Below are 17838 nucleotides of genomic sequence, written 5' to 3' on the forward strand. Positions count from 1 at the left end.
GGCCTTACGCGCCAAGCATAGACCATAATGTTTGGTGACCTCTCCATATGAGTGAAATATTCTCGAGCGTCCCGCTCGAGAATATTTCACTCATATGGAGAGGTCACCAAACAATATACGATCAATCAATATATTTCTACTTATTACTACTTAACTAAGCCAAAAATGTATACCAACCCATGAATCCATATTTTATTGTTTGTATCAAGTGTCCAGAAAATATGTGAATTAAATAAAGAAAGAAATGTCATATTATTCGCAAAAGTTGACGAAACGTTGATACCAGTTGCCAGAGATGAACAATTCAAGGTATGAAATAGTAATTAACATGATTTGCAGAAGATGGATAATTTAAGAATTGATATATTTAATGATTTGCAAGAGATGAAAACTCAATGCACGAGTTCAATCCGTCTCTGATTTACAATTAACGGATGAATAATCCACGAAATGACAGTTCATTGGGTTGCAACAGTACAACGCTTTAAAAAGATTATACATTTAATTTTTGAGATATTTTAGATGATGCGATATAATTATTTTTTTAGAACATGCATGGACAACATTTCACACAAAATCACAGGAAATTTTAAAATCCCACCTAAAAGCCCTGATGAGTACAGACAAATTCAATTACGAACGCATTTAATGCCTTCAGAATCTTTATATTCTAAACTGAATATGGTGGTGATGCGAGCTCCAGTTTTCTGTTGGCTATGACAGTTCACGTGGTACATGTGTATGGAAGTCTTTACGAGAAAGCTCTCAGAATGGTGTGAAAGGATAATTTTATTGTGCTAAAAATAATCGGGTCAAAAGGACAACAATAATCCTAGAGGAGAATAAGAACAAATGATATGTATATGCTCACAGGGGATCCCATATTGTTTCACTGAAGGAAGGAGATGGAGAAAATATGTAGCCTGTTCATTAGCGTTATGTAGCTCATAAGTGGATTTATGAAAAATTATTAAGAGCGTGGACTTTTTGCTCCAAGAAGGAGATTTGTCAAACATTTTAATCGTCGTTACAACGATCTAATATGCTATCACAACCTGTCATTGTATAAAATACTTTAAGGCATCGTACTAATTGCGGTCGGTTTTTACACACTGACATCGACTACAGATTACTCCGTTTACCCGACCGAGATATAGGATTAACGGCGGATATGACCGGTCGACAGGAAATGCTTGCTCCTCTTAGGCGCCTGATCTCACCTCTGGAGTAGTTAGTGGTCCGTGTTTGCCCAACTCTCTATTTTGTATTCATTATTAAAGTTATGAGATTCATTACTGTTCCTTATCCTCACATTTCCTTTTATCTATGTTTGTTATCGTCACCTTTCCACCTGCTACATATTGCTTTTCTTGTTCACCTTCAATGCACCAATTCTTCCCTAACAGCATAGGAATCAAACAGAATATATATATATAGTTTGTATCCTTCGTAAACTCCTTTCAGTGCTGTAAAAAAAAATACAGAAAGCTGAAAACTGTTTCTTTTTCTGCGTAATACATACTGATGAATTTAATAGTGGTGTAAAATCATGCCTTTCAATTAGGGATATCCCGACAATAGTGTTTCTTTGTAAAAAATAGATAAAATCGTAAAACCAACTTTATTAATGAAAATAAGAAAGGAATTTCTGGAACATACGGGTATTCTAGCCCTCTCCTGGAAATCCCTGGCACTCACGCTTCGTACGCGTGGACGCCACCTGAAAAATACAGTCTTTCATCGTCTCTTTGCTTCACCATTTTTATAATATGAAAGTACTGTAATTAACATTGTTTTCTCACTTAAATATATTTTTTCACCCACTCGCAACTTCCCCAACCATATCCTTCTCTTTTAAACACACTGAACATAAGTTCATTTTAATTTACGTTTTGCACTGCAGTAACCATTAGGAATCGCAGTATACAGTCCCTGCACACTGACAATTACAAAACTACGAGTATATCATAATTTACATACCGTGGATATGCTACACGACATATTGATGTCTTTTTTAATGTCGGGTCACTGTAAGGTTTCAACGTTTTTGAAACTGATGTGTTGATCCGGAGGGTTGTTTCATTTTCCCGTATCATCACACATCTCAGGGGTAAAGTTACATTTAAGTACCAAGCATAATCACACCGTAATGCGAAACATCTTGCAATTTAAATTCTAATATCTTAATCCTGATTGGTGGATTCTAGTTCTTTCTTCCTGCTTAGCCTCTGTCGATTTAGTAAACCAACTTGTCATTTCTTGTTCCTGGTCGCACATACCCAGTTCTTTAGCTATGAAGTCTGCGGTATATTGCTGCCTTTTGTTGTTCCTCGCCTCTGAAGTTACAGCTTTCTGTAAGTTGGTTATGTTACTTATGTAATACATGTATTTCAAAAATTAGATATTGCAAAACAATGATTGTTTTAATTTATAAAAAGGTGAATAAAGCAACGAAATATAGAATAACTACGTAACGATTTTAGCTTGCTAATACTTTTGGTACCGTTCCAAATGGCGGGCCCCTTTTGTTTTTGCAATACAAGTCTTATTTTTCTGTCTCTTGTACCGAGAGAAGCTCAGACGGGACCTTTGGTCCACCCTCGGAAGCAAAGCTTTAAAGCTAACACTTGTGTGAATACAAAGAAAAAATAATGACAAAATCCGGCAAAGAATACAGATACTATCTACATAATTTCACTGAAATTGTTGTGATCCAAATGGGCGCTGCCATTTTTTTTTTTATTTTGAATTCCAAAAGTGCAAGACTCTGACGTGCAGTTTGTAATTGAAAAACTAATTTTTTTTATGAATGGTGTGTAGTCAAGTGACAAGACTTTTGTCCGTTTCTTTAATTTATTATGCCAAAGGGCAGCAGTGATCTAAAAAGAACAAAGTACAAATCAGTAAACAACATTTATGAATTATGTACAAAGGTATATCGAATGATGGTTGGTGATGTCATAAAGTAACCTAATACATGTAGTTTATTTATGTAATGTGTGCACACAACCTTTGGTCAAACCACTCAACACTAAAGTCATATGCAAGTATATATAGTGTGAGAGTAACACTAAATATAACACATGATACTATTATGTACTCATGATAAAGTGTAAACACTAATACACTCAAACTAGTCAACTTAACATGACATAGATACTGACTCTTATGATATACAATCGTCCTAAGACCTAACTTCAAATCAATAATATACATAGTCGCTACCAACAAGCAGACATCTACATGTATACAGCCAAGAAAAGTAATATACTTATCCATCAACACAATCATCATCAAACTGATATACCATATGGGGGTCACAAGTCAAAGTTTACAAGACAAGCTACTCCCTTATTATTAAGAACAAAGATTACATGAACAAGATGTGTTTGTGAAACACAAATGCCCCCGATAATGGCCAATTCCGAAGATGGCCAATGTCACAAGGGCAAATATCTTGGTACCAGTAGAAAGATCTTGTCAAAAGAAATGATCATGAACAATATTAAAGCTCTAATATTTACCATTTAGAAGTTATGACCAATGTAAAAAAATAAATAAATAAAAGTAGGTCAAATGTGAAGGTCAAAAGGCAACGGAAAGGTCTTGTAACAAGGAATACTCATGTGAAATATCAAAGCTCTATCTCTTATTGTTCAAAAGTTATTAGCAAGGTTAAAGTTTTCAAAAAGTAGGTCAAACTCCAAGGTCACGGGGTCAAAAATGTTGGTACCCACGGAAAGGTCTTGTCACAAGGAATACTCATGTGAAACATCAAAGCTCTATCACTTATTGTTCAAAAGTTATTAGCAAGGTTAAAGTTTTCAAAAAGTAGGTCAAACTCCAAGGTCACGGGGTCAAAAATGTTGGTACCCACGGAAAGGTCTTGTCACAAGGAATACTCATGTGAAACATCAAAGCTCTATCACTTATTGTTCAAAAGTTATTAGCAAGGTTAAAGTTTTCAAAAAGTAGGTCAAACTCCAAGGTCACGGGTAAAACATGTTGGTACCCATGGAAAGGTCTTATCACAAGGAATACTCATGTGAAATATCAAAGCTCTATCAATTACTGTTCAAAAGTTGTTAGCAAGGTTAAAGTTTCAGACAAAATGACAGACAGGACAAAAACAATATGTCCCCCGATCTTCGATCTCGGGGGCATAAAAATGTAAAGAAGATCATAAGTATTTACATATTGTGAAGTCTTATTCATGCATTTTATGCGTTCAATTACCTTTTATGGTGTTCAAATAAAAACAACTAATCGGTAAACAAAGAAAGAAACAGGTAACTGATATCGCCCACTAAAATCAGAACCTCGACCAAGTTCCGAACTGAGGAAACAATAGTTTCGGAATACTACATATGAATTCCACGAGTACATTACAACTCAAAATAAAGTTGGGACATTGACATTCATACCGTTATGCATAACTATAGTTGAAAGGTAAATTATATAATTGCCTACTTCATTGTCCTATCAATTCCGTCAACCTAAATAATCTAACAGAACAACGCACATGCTGCATATGGCGGGAAATTAGTTCACCGAATACACAACTCGGGAAGCAATCATGGAATTCAATTAAATGCACAATTAATATAATTTACATTATTGCAGACAAAGTAACACGTAGCAAATGTACATAATATACACACCTGTATAACAGCAAAGGTTCTTAATAGTATAAAGAAAAAGGCAGAGTAGCGGTGTGGTCTATGCTGCAGCGTGAGGTAAGAATGACGTCTGCCCTCGTCTGCACTATTAACTACATCCGAAAAATATCAAGACAATCACGTTCTGACAAAGTTGGAAATTGATATAAAAAATAATTAATTTGCACTTGTCCACAGGTGAAAGATGAAGGTATGATTATTGTGTCGCCTGCGTTACGCAGTGGCGACATATAGGGATCACTATCCGTCGTCCTGCGTCGTCGTCTGGCGTCGTCGTCGTCACAAAACATTTCTGTCACAATTTTCTCAAGAACCACATGGGGCAACTCCCTGATATTTGGCACAGAGCATCAGTGTGGCCAACTGTATTGTGTAAGACATTTTCGAATCTGTCGCTTATCAACTTCCTGTTTGCCGGGACTTAGAATTTTTTACAGCAAAAACATTTCTGTCACAGTTTTCTCAAGAACCACATGGGGCAACTCCCTGATATTTGGCACAGAGCATCAGTGTGGCCAACTGTATTGTGTAAGACATTTTCGAATCTGTCGCTTATCAACTTCCTATTTGCCGGGACTTAGAATTTTTTACAACAAAAAAATTTCTGTCACAGTTTTCTCAAGAACCACATGGGGCAACTCCCTGATATTTGGCACAGAGCATCAGTGTGGCCAACTGTATTGTGTAAGACATTTTCGAATCTGTCGCTTATCAACTTCCTGTTTGCCGGGACTTAGAATTTTTTACAGCAAAAAAAAAATTCTGTCACAGTTTTCTCAAGAACCACATGGGGCAACTCCCTGATATTTGGCACAGAGCATCAGTGTGGCCAACTGTATTGTGCAAGACATTTTCGAATCTGTCGCTTATCAACTTCCTATTTGCCGGGACTTAGAATTTTTTACAGCAAAAAATTTTTTGTCACAGTTTTCTCAAGAACCACATGGGGCAACTCCCTGATATTTGGCACAGAGCATCAGTGTGGCCAACTGTATTGTGTAAGACATTTTCGAATCTGTCGCTTATCAACTTCCTGTTTGCCGGGACTTAGAATTTTTTACAGCAAAAACATTTCTGTCACAGTTTTCTCAAGAACCACATGGGGCAACTCCCTGATATTTGGCACAGAGCATCAGTGTGGCCAACTGTATTGTGTAAGACATTTTCGAATCTGTCGCTTATCAACTTCCTATTTGCCGGGACTTAGAATTTTTTACAGCAAAAAATTTTTTGTCACAGTTTTCTCAAGAACCACATGGGGCAACTCCCTGATATTTGGCACAGAGCATCAGTGTGGCCAACTGTATTGTGTAAGACATTTTCGAATCTGTCGCTTATCAACTTCCTGTTTGCCGGGACTTAGAATTTTTTACAGCAAAAACATTTCTGTCACAGTTTTCTCAAGAACCACATGGGGCAACTCCCTGATATTTGGCACAGAGCATCAGTGTGGCCAACTGTATTGTGTAAGACATTTTCGAATCTGTCGCTTATCAACTTCCTATTTGCCGGGACTTAGAATTTTTTACAGCAAAAAAATTTCTGTCACAGTTTTCTCAAGAACCACATGGGGCAACTCCCTGATATTTGGCACAGAGCATCAGTGTGGCCAACTGTATTGTGTAAGACATTTTCGAATCTGTCGCTTATCAACTTCCTATTTGCCGGGACTTAGAATTTTTTACAGCAAAAAAATTTCTGTCACAGTTTTCTCAAGAACCACATGGGGCAACTCCCTGATATTTGGCACAGAGCATCAGTGTGGCCAACTGTATTGTGTAAGACATTTTCGAATCTGTCGCTTATCAACTTCCTGTTTGCCGGGACTTAGAATTTTTTACAGCAAAAAAAAATTTCTGTCACAGTTTTCTCAAGAACCACATGGGGCAACTTCCTGATATTTGGCACAGAGCATCACTGTGGCCAACTGTATTGTGTAAGACATTTTCGAATCTGTCGCTTATCAACTTCCTGTTTAGTGACAAAAACCATTTCAATAATTTACTTTTTCAACATTATACGTGATATATTACATATAGAATGAACTAGCAGGCGACACATGTCTTCCGGGGAAGACTTAATACTGCGTTATTGTTACAGATTTTATCAGTAATACAACTAAATAGATGAACTTTAAATCGAAATATGATATTATTTACGCTCACTTTTTACCAATTTAGATTTGTTGGTTGATTTACATATTAATTATAATCAATTGTTTGGTTTTCTTTCTATGCAATCTGGGGAGGGGGTACATTGCATAGTAACCTGTTGAATATATCTATGTTCAGTGACATACAAATCAAGAGCTGCATTCATACAAATATTATTTTGCTTATTCCGCATTTTATCCACTCTATGATATAGATGTTTTGATACCATTGGCATATCTTATTTCAAATCTAAACATTTCACAACACAGAATTATGATTTAAATAAGCATTTAAACTTACATTTTTAATTATTTTAGCGAAACAATACATGGAAATATCTCAACTGCATTTTGATAAATCCCTTGCATATACAGATATATTCTCAGTGAACATTGCTAGATCAATTGTAGCCTGCCACAGTATTTCTCCAGTTATCATAATAATTGAGATTACATGTATTGTTTTCTCATATATGAACCACTGCGTTGCAGTAACTTACAAGACGCAGACAGTAACTATATAGCGGTTTATATGTGAACGGAACTAGCTACACGTATATACCCACAGTGTTCTCTCTCTCTCTCTCTCTCTCTCTCTCTCTCTCTCTCTCTCTCTCTCTCTCTCTCTCTCTCCTGACCTTTCAATTTCAGTCATGATAATTGTTTACGTAATCTTGGAATATACTACACAGTTTTTATTGATACTCTAACATGGTCAACATTGTGCAGGAAAGGTTTAGCTCTTAATATCCTGGACCCAGTTGCACGAAGGTTAATTAACATTTACACAGTTAACTTGTCATTAACTCTTACATTTATATAGGTTTTAACTAGACGTTAATTGTCAGTTAAAATTAACTAACTTTTGTGCAATTTGGCTACATTTAGAAATGCGGAGAAAATCTGATCAGCGATCACAATCTCCGTCGTTCGTCCTTAAACAGGTCAACAAACGTATAACATTTTCTCCGAATGAAATCCATGTATCTGTCTACTGTCAACGCACAAAGCGCGTTGGAAATCACGTGCTTAGTTGTTACACCTCATGTACGCTAAAAAACACGTCCTAACGGCATTTGCACAAAATATTTAATGTTAATAAGGTCGAAAACTATAGCTTTAGTCAAAGTCATAATCGATGTATGTCATAACAATCACATAATCACACTTTTTGTAAACACGCATGAAACTCACTACCAATAACTCACATTAAAATCACTACAATAAATCTTGAAAAGTGTGTCCTTTACGTGCGTTAGTTCGAGTCGCGCAATGACTTCCAAAACGTCAGAATCATGTCCCTTTAAGCACCTTTAAGTGATGTTTCCCCTGAAAATGATGACGTTTTAACATGAACAAATATTCTGAGAATAAGTAATACGCCTCCGATGCCCCTATCCATTCGGCATTGATGGGTGCAACTCGAGAGAATTTAAATTTTGTCTTGTTTGACCTTGAACTGTGAGCTATAAATATTAGTACTAATTCACCATGTTTATCAGCATTGAGTTGGTTCGATGTTTTGTTGTTCATACAGTTGCCTCGTAGTTCTTATCGGAGTTGAAATAGTCTTAGTTAATTCTTTAATTCAATTCATAAACATGTAATATCCTGCATGCCACGTAGTACATTTGATAACCATGATTGTAAATGTAATCAAGAAAACCCAGCACTCCGTCATCGTACGACGTACCGTTTCCATAGTTTCGATGCAGATCAATAAGCATTAAATATGGGTGACTGGTTCTGCAGAAAATACACATCGATATAACATTCATATCTCTATTTCATTGCCTTGTATAGATAACGAACATGTGCAGACTTCGCTCACCGACTGCAGAAAAATACCCGCGTTATTAATTAACAAAAATATATATTTTCATTGGTATGTTCCTTTTCAAACTAATGTTTTGAAATGGGAAATTAATGACGAGATTATTTCTTTAGTCAGCATCTATTCAGATGCCCTACTTTTACAGTCTTTCCATCGCAACACAATCCAGAGGAATATAAAAAAAAAACCGTAACGATATCAAAATTTCATTTTTGACACCTGTCGATTGATTTTTACGATGATCTGTAGTTAGCCACTCTGAAGCTACACTGCACGTTTGTAATGAATTCTCACAAGCGTAACGGGAACAGTTCTAGAACACTAATGGGACAGAGGGACGGATGGAGATAATATAAACCTATAGTCTCCTTCGCTTTAACAAACGAGTAGGGGCCAAATGATTTTGGAATGGGGAGTAAAAGAACATACAAACTGCCACTTTTTCAATTCTTTAGAAGAATGTTAATGCATGTATTTTTAATTCTATTACTAAAGACAATGTAGCACGCGGAAAGAGCTTCACTGCCTACAAATACAATGAACAAGGTGCTAGACAAATTTACACGTGGAGGATAAATGATGGAAAAAAGGATACATGTCATACTTTTAAAGGGAGAAACTTTAGATTCACGACCGATCTTGGAAAGACTTGCAACATACGGTCTTCAGTGATAACATTTAAAGGTGGGTAGACACATTTATTATCAAAACGTAACATCACAATAGCATAATTAACCATGGTTTCGAACCCACTCATGCCATGGCCGCGTCAAACCTAAGACGTAAACATGGGTAGTGATCGCTCCATCGCCAAACGCTCGGCATTTAGAAATTGATCATCACAGGTCAAAGCAAATGGTTGTCAGCATTCGATGCATTATTTTGGTGAACATTTCATCTGAATTAGAAATGTCTCTGAACATGAATCGAATATGAAGATGAACATGAATCTGAAACGAATATAAAACTACAATAATGCATCCCGATCTCGATGCTTAAAACATAAAATTGTTTAATTCCTTAAAATCGCAAATAGATGAATTTTATTCCATTTCCTTATTTAGTGATCTGCCTTTTAGATTTTGTTAGCTAATAGAGTAGTATCTAAATCACTGATATAAGTCTTATGAATGATCGTTGTCCTAAATGAACGCCCCCCCCCCCCCCACTTGAAACTTTTAAAAAGATTGATTCAAATTGGTGCATTTTCGACTGAAATTTTTGTTCCTTCTTCCTTTCATTAATACTCACCACCTCCTTTATAGGTTCGGCTGTGTTAAAAAAAGAGCGGAAAGGGGGTTCCAAATCCTACCCTCTAAATCCGCCACTGGAACGCTATTCAAAAATAACTTTGTTCTTCGAACTGCACAAAGGCAGACATGATTAGACAGGGTAAGGATTTTCAGTCGACCTTGACCTAGTGCTACATGGGACAGACGCTCTTGAAAAAACATGTCGTGTCTTCATGACCCGTGTTTCTTCAAGGCATTGTATGAAAATATTTAAAATCATCAACAGACGATATGAAAAGGAGAAATATATATGTGTGTGTGGTGAAAGGAGAATGGGTGCGTGGTGTTCGAGAGAGAGAGGATGTGTGCGTGGTGTGTGGAAGAGAGGATGTGTGCGTGGTGTCTGAGAGAGAGAGAGAGAGAGAGGATGTGTACGTGTTGTATAAGAGTGGGTATAAATATATGTGGTGTGTGTGTGTGTGTGAGAGAGAGAGGGGGAGTGTGAGAGAATGGGTGTGTGTGAGAGAGAGGATGCGTTTGTGTGTATGAGAGAGGAAGTGTTTATGTGTGAGAGAGGATGTGTTTATGTGTGTGAGAGAGGATGTGTTTGTGTGTGTGAGAGAGGATGTGTTTATGTGTGTGAGAGGATGTGTTTGTGTGTATGAGAGAGGATGTGTTTGTGTGTGAGAGAGGATGTGTTTATGTGTGTGAGAGAGGATGTGTTTATGTGTATGAGAGAGGATGTGTTTATGTGTATGAGAGAGGATGTGTTTGTGTGTATGAGAGGATGTGTTTGTGTGTGTGTGAGAGAGGATGTGTTTGTGTGTGTGTGAGAGAGGATGTGTTTGTGTGTATGAGAGAGGATGTGTTTGTGTGTGTGAGAGAGGATGTGTTTGTGTGTATGAGAGGATGTGTTTGTGTGTGTGAGAGAGGATGTGTTTGTGTGTGTGAGAGAGGATGTGTTTATGTGTGTGAGAGGATGTGTTTGTGTGTATGAGAGGATGTGTTTGTGTGTGTGTGAGAGGATGTGTTTGTGTGTATGAGAGAGGATGTGTTTGTGTGTGTGTGAGAGGATGTGTTTGTGTATATGAGAGAGGAAGTGTTTGTGTGTATGAGAGAGAAAGTGTTTGTGTGTATGAGAAAGGATGTGTTTGTGTGTATGTGAGAGGATATGTTTGTGTGTGTGTGAGAGGATGTGTTTGTGTGTGTGTGAGAGGATGTGTTTGTGTGTATGAGAGAGGATGTGTTTGTGTGTATGAGAGAGGATGTGTTTGTGTGTGTGAGAGAGGATGTGTTTGTGTGTATGTGAGAGGATGTGTTTGTATGTGTGAGAGAGGATGTGTTTGTGTGTGAGAGGAAGTGTTTGTGTGTATGAGAAAGGATGTGTTTGTGTGTGTGAGAGAGGATGTGTTTGTGTGTGTGTGAGAGGATGTGTTTGTGTGTATGAGAGAGGATGTGTTTGTGTGTGTGAGAGAGGAAGTGTTTGTGTATGTGAGAGAGGAAGTGTTTGTGTGTATGAGAAAGGATGTGTTTGTGTGTGTGTGAGAGGATGTGTTTGTGTGTATGAGAGAGGATGTGTTTGTGTGTATGAGAGAGGATGTGTTTGTGTGTATGAGAGAGGATGTGTTTGTGTGTATGAGAGAGAATGTGTTTGTGTGTGTGTGTGAGAGGATGTGTTTGTGTGTATGAGAGAGGATGTGTTTGTGTGTGTGAGAGATGATGTGTTTGTGTGTGTGAGAGAGGATGTGCTTGTGTGTGTGAGAGAGGATGTGTTTGTGTGTGTGAGAGAGGAAGTGTTTGTGTGTATGAGAGAGGATGTGTTTGTGTGTGAGAGAGAGGATGTGTTTGTGTGTGTGTGAGAAAGGATGTGTTTGTGTGTATGTGAGAGGATGTGTTTGTGTGTGTGAGAGAGGATGTGTTTGTGTATGTGAGAGAGGATGTGCTTGTGTGTGTGAGAGAGGATGTGTTTGTGTGTGTGAGAGAGGAAGTGTTTGTGTGTATGAGAGAAGATGTGTTTGTGTGTATGAGAGAGGATGTGTTTGTGTGTGTGAGAGAGGATGTTTGTGTGTGAGAGATTAAGTGTTTGTGTGTATGAGAGAGGATGTGTTTGTGTGTATGAGAGAGGATGTGTTTATGTGTATGAGAGAGGATGTGTTTGTGTGTGAGAGAGGATGTGTTTGTGTGTGAGAGAGAGGATGTGTTTGTGTGTATGAGAGAGGATATGTTTGTGTGTATGAGATAGGATGTGTTTGTGTGTATGAGAGAGGATGTGTTTGTGTGTATGAGAGAGGATGTGTTTGTGTGTGTGAGAGAGGAAGTGTTTGTGTGTATGAGAGAGGATGTGTTTGTGTGTGTGAGAGAGGATGTTTGTGTGTGAGATATTAAGTGTTTGTGTGTATGAGAGATGATGTGTTTGTGTGTATGAGAGAGGATGTGTTTGTGTGTATGAGAGAGGATGTGTTTATGTGTATGAGAGAGGATGTGTTTGTGTGTGAGAGATGATGTGTTTGTGTGTGAGAGAGAGGATGTGTTTGTGTGTATGAGAGAGGATATGTTTGTGTGTATGAGAGAGGATGTGTTTGTGTGTGTGAGAGAGGATGTGTTTGTGTGTATGAAAGAGGATGTGTTTGTGTGTATGTGAGAGAGAGGAGTGTGAGATAATGGATGTGTGTGACAGAGGATTTATTTGTGTGAGAGAGAAAGGTTGTGTTGGTGTTGTGTGTGAGAGAGAGATGATGTGCGTGTCTGTGAAGGAGAGAGGATGTGTGCGTAGAGAAAGAAACAGAGCATGGGTGCGTGGTGAGATATTGGGGTAAAACTTCTGGTTTGGAGAATCGAACACACTTTCTCCGTTCTTCTCCAAACTCCATTATTACACAACTGAATGTATATAAACATGGAATTCTCATCCTGAATGTCACACTAAAAGACTTACTGGTTTTAAACAACTTTCAGTTATGTACGCATTTTTTTTTTAAAAAGGATGATGTGGGGGGACCCCTCCCAATATCCATGCAGTGTTAAGCATATTTTGTATCTCACAAATATTTAAATCTATTAGTAAAATATAATATTTAAACAAATTTAGTTTTTATCATATAAAACCATGAAATTCCCTGACCCAGTAAATTCAGACTCCGGGTATGTAAAAATATTGTAGTAACGTTAACTGTACATTTTCCGCCGTTTACAAATTACTTTATAAATGATCAAATAACTTGTGTTGAAAAATTTATATTTATATTCATGACAGCTGTATATTTCAAAAACAATTTACTTCGTACTGCTGAGGGGACTAAGCGACTATCACATAAATGAAGTGGCGGCCGCCAGATAAATGAAGTGGCCATTGCCAAACAAATTAGGTGGCGTCCTCCAGACTGTGACAGATAATAAGTGGTGGTTGCAAGTTGAATTAAGTGGCGGCCGCCATATGAATTAACTATCTCCAATTTACTGTGTTTCATGGTCATATTCGGAATTTTCTTTCCAATCAGGATCGGGATGCATCATTTTCATATTTATGTTAATCTTCATATTCGATTCATGTTCAGAAACATCTCTATAACACGATATAAGGCTCCCAGCCGGTGTGACCGGTCAACAGGGGATGCTTAGTCCTCTTAGGTATCTAATACCACCTCTAGTGTATCCAGGGATCTATTCTTGTAATATTCTCAATTTTGTATTATCGACATGTATGTGATCTATAAGATAGATCATTGTATGTTATCTTCATTTTTCTTTTATGCCAATGCACTGTATTTTGCAAGATGTGAATGATATAGATTTTGTGTCCTTTGCTTATTCCAGTAAATAATTATTAAACAAATATGCGGATCCTAATGTCAAGACTCCCTTGTGAAAACATTCTTTTTAGAGCAGGTTGCTTAAATATTAATTACATGCTACTCACATGTTACTTACATGATACTTATATGTTACTTACATGGTACTTATATGTTACTTACATGATACTTATATGTTACTTACATGGTACTTGCATGTTATTTACACTACTAATACCTGTATACACTTACAAGTAAATCTTTTTTGTCGTATTTTCGTCTAATTCTTTTAAAAGTTTCAGAATGGTTTTAGTAATGTAAGGTAAGTTTGTTGTAATTTTGAGTAATGTATAATGCTTTAATATACGATCTCATTCTCTACACATTAATGCAAGTTGAAGATAACGAACAGCGATCAATTGCATAACTCCTATAACCAATACAAAACAGAGAGCTCGGCAAACACTGGACACACCAGAGAAATGGTCAGATCGAGGTATCACAATCGCATGTTGTTTAGCTATGTTGAGGGTAAAACTGACATAAATATGGCGGGTAATCTGAGAAATGGGTATTGTTGCCAGCTTTAATAACTTAGTAGAGATTACTTCCGCTTTGGTATAGAAATTCACAAGTTTAATGTCTTTGTTTCACCTCTACTGTAGGAAATATTTCGGGGATGGCAACATTCCGTTATAGCGACGACTCAAACACTTGGCCATTTAGTGTTTACGAAACATACGTCTCGAACATTACTCAAAAAGTAGAATTTCATCTTCAACGGACTGGACGCCGAGTCGACCTTTCTTTCTGGACCACTAACGACTTTGAATTTGAGTTGTGCGAAATAGAAATATATGGTGAGTTCTTACATCTGAATTTATATATCTAACAAGTTCTCGTTTTGAATTGCTGAAATGAAAATCTGTTGTGGTCTACTGCAAACTTTTGCAGTTTAAACCCATTTCAACTTTAATTACTACACAGTTTTAATTAACCAAAGGAAAACTATTTCATGGATGTAATGACCATCTGCATGACTTTTCATCAATGCATTAAAACACGCTGCAAATGTGAAAAAATAAAAGAATGATTTCAATCGCATTTGAGGAACTTGGTTACCCTTGATAAGGTAACACCCTCTTCCTCTAATTAATTAGATGCTACTACTGAGTGTAAAACTTATACGGTACCAATTTTGATGCACCAGATGCGCATTTTGATAAATAATGTCTCTTCAGTGATGCTCAACCGAAATGTTTGAAATCCAAAAGAACAATGAAGTTTTAGAGCTGTTATAGAAAAAAAAAAAAAAAAAAACCAGTATGCCAAAAAAGTGGAGTCAAATTCGCCTAAGGATAAGAGCTATGCGTGAGAGAGATAATCCTTAATTTTGAAATGAATTTCTAAATTTTATAACAGCAATTAAATATACATCCGTATTTTAAGAAATACTTCTACTGAATATTAATTTATTGACTGATTGTATCTTGCTTAACGTCCCTCTCGAAAATATTACACTCATATGGAGACGTCTCCATTGCCGGTGAAGGACTGCAAAATTTAGACCTGTGCTCGGCACTTAAGGTCTTTGAGCAGGGATAGGTCGTTATTGTGGCACATCTGCTGTGACATGGGACCTCGAGTTTTGCGGTATCATCCTAAGGCCCGCGACACTTTATCGCCTCTTACGACAACCAAGGTGTACCAAGGAAGTATTCTAACCCGGTTCCCTACGAGATTATATAATTTTTTGATAAACCATACACATTTAAAGTGTATTCTCTTGATGTACTTTCGAATTGAGTTGTGCAACTGCGACGTGGATATGTTTGGAAACATTTGGGGAGTTTTAGCACGAGTTAGATGTGATTGGAAACGTTTGGCGAGTTTTTAAATGGGTTAAATGTCAGAGGAAACGTTAGGTGTCTTTTAACATGGGTTATATGTGATTGGAAACGCTTGGTGAGTTTTAGCATGGATTAGATAGGATGTGAAATGTTTCGTGAGTTTTAGCATGGGTTATATGTGATTGGAAACGCTTGGTGAGCTTTAGCATGGGTTAGATATTATGTGACATGTTTGGTGAGTTTTAGCATGGGTTAGATGTGATTGGAAACGCTTGGTGAGTTTTAGCATGGATTAGATAGGATGTGAACTGTTTGGTGAGTTTTAGCCTGGGTTATATGTGATTGGAAATGTTTGGTGAGCTTTAGCATGGGTTAGATATTATGTGACATGTTTGGTGAATTTTAACATGGGTTACATGTGATTGGAAACGTTTAATGAGCTTAAGCACTAGTTAGATGTAATAGGAAATGTTTGGTGACTTTTAACATGGATTAGATATGATTGGAAACGCTTGGTGAGTTTTAACACGGGTTAGTAATGATGTGAAATATTTGGCGAGTTTTAGCATAAGTTAGATGTGATTGGAAATGTTGGGTAAGTTTTATCATGGGATACATATGATTGGAAATATTAGGCGAGTATTAGCATGGGTTAGATATGATGCGAAAATGATGTTTGTTAAGCTTTAGTATGGGTTAGATGTGATTGGAAACGTTTGGTGAGTTTTAGCATCGGTTAGATGTTATTGGAAAGGCTTGGTGAGTTTGAACACGGGTTAGTAATGATGTGAAATATTTGGCGAGTTTTAGCATAAGTTAGATGTAATTGGAAACGTTTCGTAAAATTTAGCATCGGTTAGATGTTATTGGAAATGTTTGGTGAGTTTTAGCATCGGTTAGATGTGATTGGAAATGTTTGGTGAGTTTTAGCATCGGTTAGATGTGATTGGAAATGTTTGGTGAGTTTTAGCATCGGTTAGATGTGATTGGAAATGTTTGGTGAGTTTTAGCATCGGTTAGATGTGATTGGAAACGCTTGGTGAGTTTTAGCATCGGTTAGATGTGATTGGAAATGTTTGGTGAGTTTTAGCATCGGTTAGATGTGATTGGAAATGTTTGGTGAGTTTTAGCATCGGTTAGATGTGATTGGAAATGTTTGGTGAATTTTAGCATCGGTTAGATGTGATTGGAAATGTTTGGTGAGTTTTAACATCGGTTAGATGTGATTGGAAATGTTTGATGAGTTTTAGCATCGGTTAGATGTGATTGGAAATGTTTGGTGAGTTTTAGCATCGGTTAGATGTGATTGGAAATGTTTGGTGAGTTTTAGCATCGGTTAGATGTGATTGGAAATATTTGGTGAGTTTTAGCATCGGTTAGATGTGATTGGAAATGTTTGGTGAGTTTTAGCATCGGTTAGATGTGATTGGAAATGTTTGGTGAGTTTTAGCATCGGTTAGATGTGATTGGAAATGTTTGGTGAGTTTTAGCATGGGGTAAATAGATGACAAGTAACTTACAGAATTTCCAGGCTGGTTGGCAACATCTAAATTTTACGTCAGCAAGAATAAAACCACATTTTAATTAACCTATACCAGAGGAAAATGTCTTCCAGCAATGTTCCAGGAATCTTGGTCTTCAATCAGGGTATATGAAAGGCGAAAATAACGAACAGTGATCAATCTCATAACTCCTACAAGCAATACAAAATAGATAGTTGGGCAAACACGGACCCCTGGACACACCAGAGGTGGGATCAGGTGCCTAGGAGGAGTAAGCATCCCCTGTCGACTGGTCACACCCGCCATGAGCCCTATATCCTGTTCAGGTAAACGGAGATATCCGTAGTCAAATTCAGTGTGCCAATAACGTCTTAACAATCGGTATGAAACACGTCAGACAACATTTGACCCAATGATAGGTTGTATTGACGAACTAGATCGTTATAACGACCATAGAATTTGCGAAATGCTGACTTCAATCGAGACTGTTGAAACCCCTGTACCATCAACTTGTTTGTCAGTAGCTTACCTCGATTTAAAAACTGACTATATGCAGAACAAGCTCTATCATATCAAATCAGTTGAGATATATAAACACTATATGCAGGTGATAATGGAATATTACTATATAAATATGGGAAGTTGACGATGGAGAAGCTGAAATCATCCCGTTTGTCATACAGTTGAGTTGTCAGTTTGCCGTTAATGTCTACTTTCAATAAAATATCTAAGTATGAAGCAGAAGTGAACGACTCTGTGGTGTTCTTTATTTCGAGCTCACAGGAATATATACAATCGACA

The 17838-nt window shown here is 37.2% G+C and overlaps 1 protein-coding gene across 2 annotated transcripts in view; it reads left to right on the forward strand.

Annotated features, from left to right (window-relative positions):
* The first annotated feature begins 2261 nt into the window (after positions 1–2261).
* LOC125662024 (uncharacterized) overlaps positions 2262–17838 on the forward strand; it is a 62705-nt gene continuing 47128 nt past the window's right edge. For both annotated transcript variants that reach the window (XR_007365227.2, XM_048894199.2), the window contains exons 1-3: positions 2262–2354; positions 9161–9349; positions 14351–14545. Coding sequence is in view for 1 of the 2 variants with exons in the window: in XM_048894199.2 (XP_048750156.2) it covers positions 2294–2354; positions 9161–9349; positions 14351–14545 (445 nt within the window). In the remaining variant the exon portion in view is untranslated. The remainder of the gene's footprint in view (positions 2355–9160; positions 9350–14350; positions 14546–17838) is intronic.

Source organism: Ostrea edulis, chromosome 8, assembly GCF_947568905.1.
Source record: "Ostrea edulis chromosome 8, xbOstEdul1.1, whole genome shotgun sequence".
Classification (NCBI taxonomy): Eukaryota; Metazoa; Mollusca; class Bivalvia; order Ostreida; family Ostreidae; genus Ostrea; species Ostrea edulis.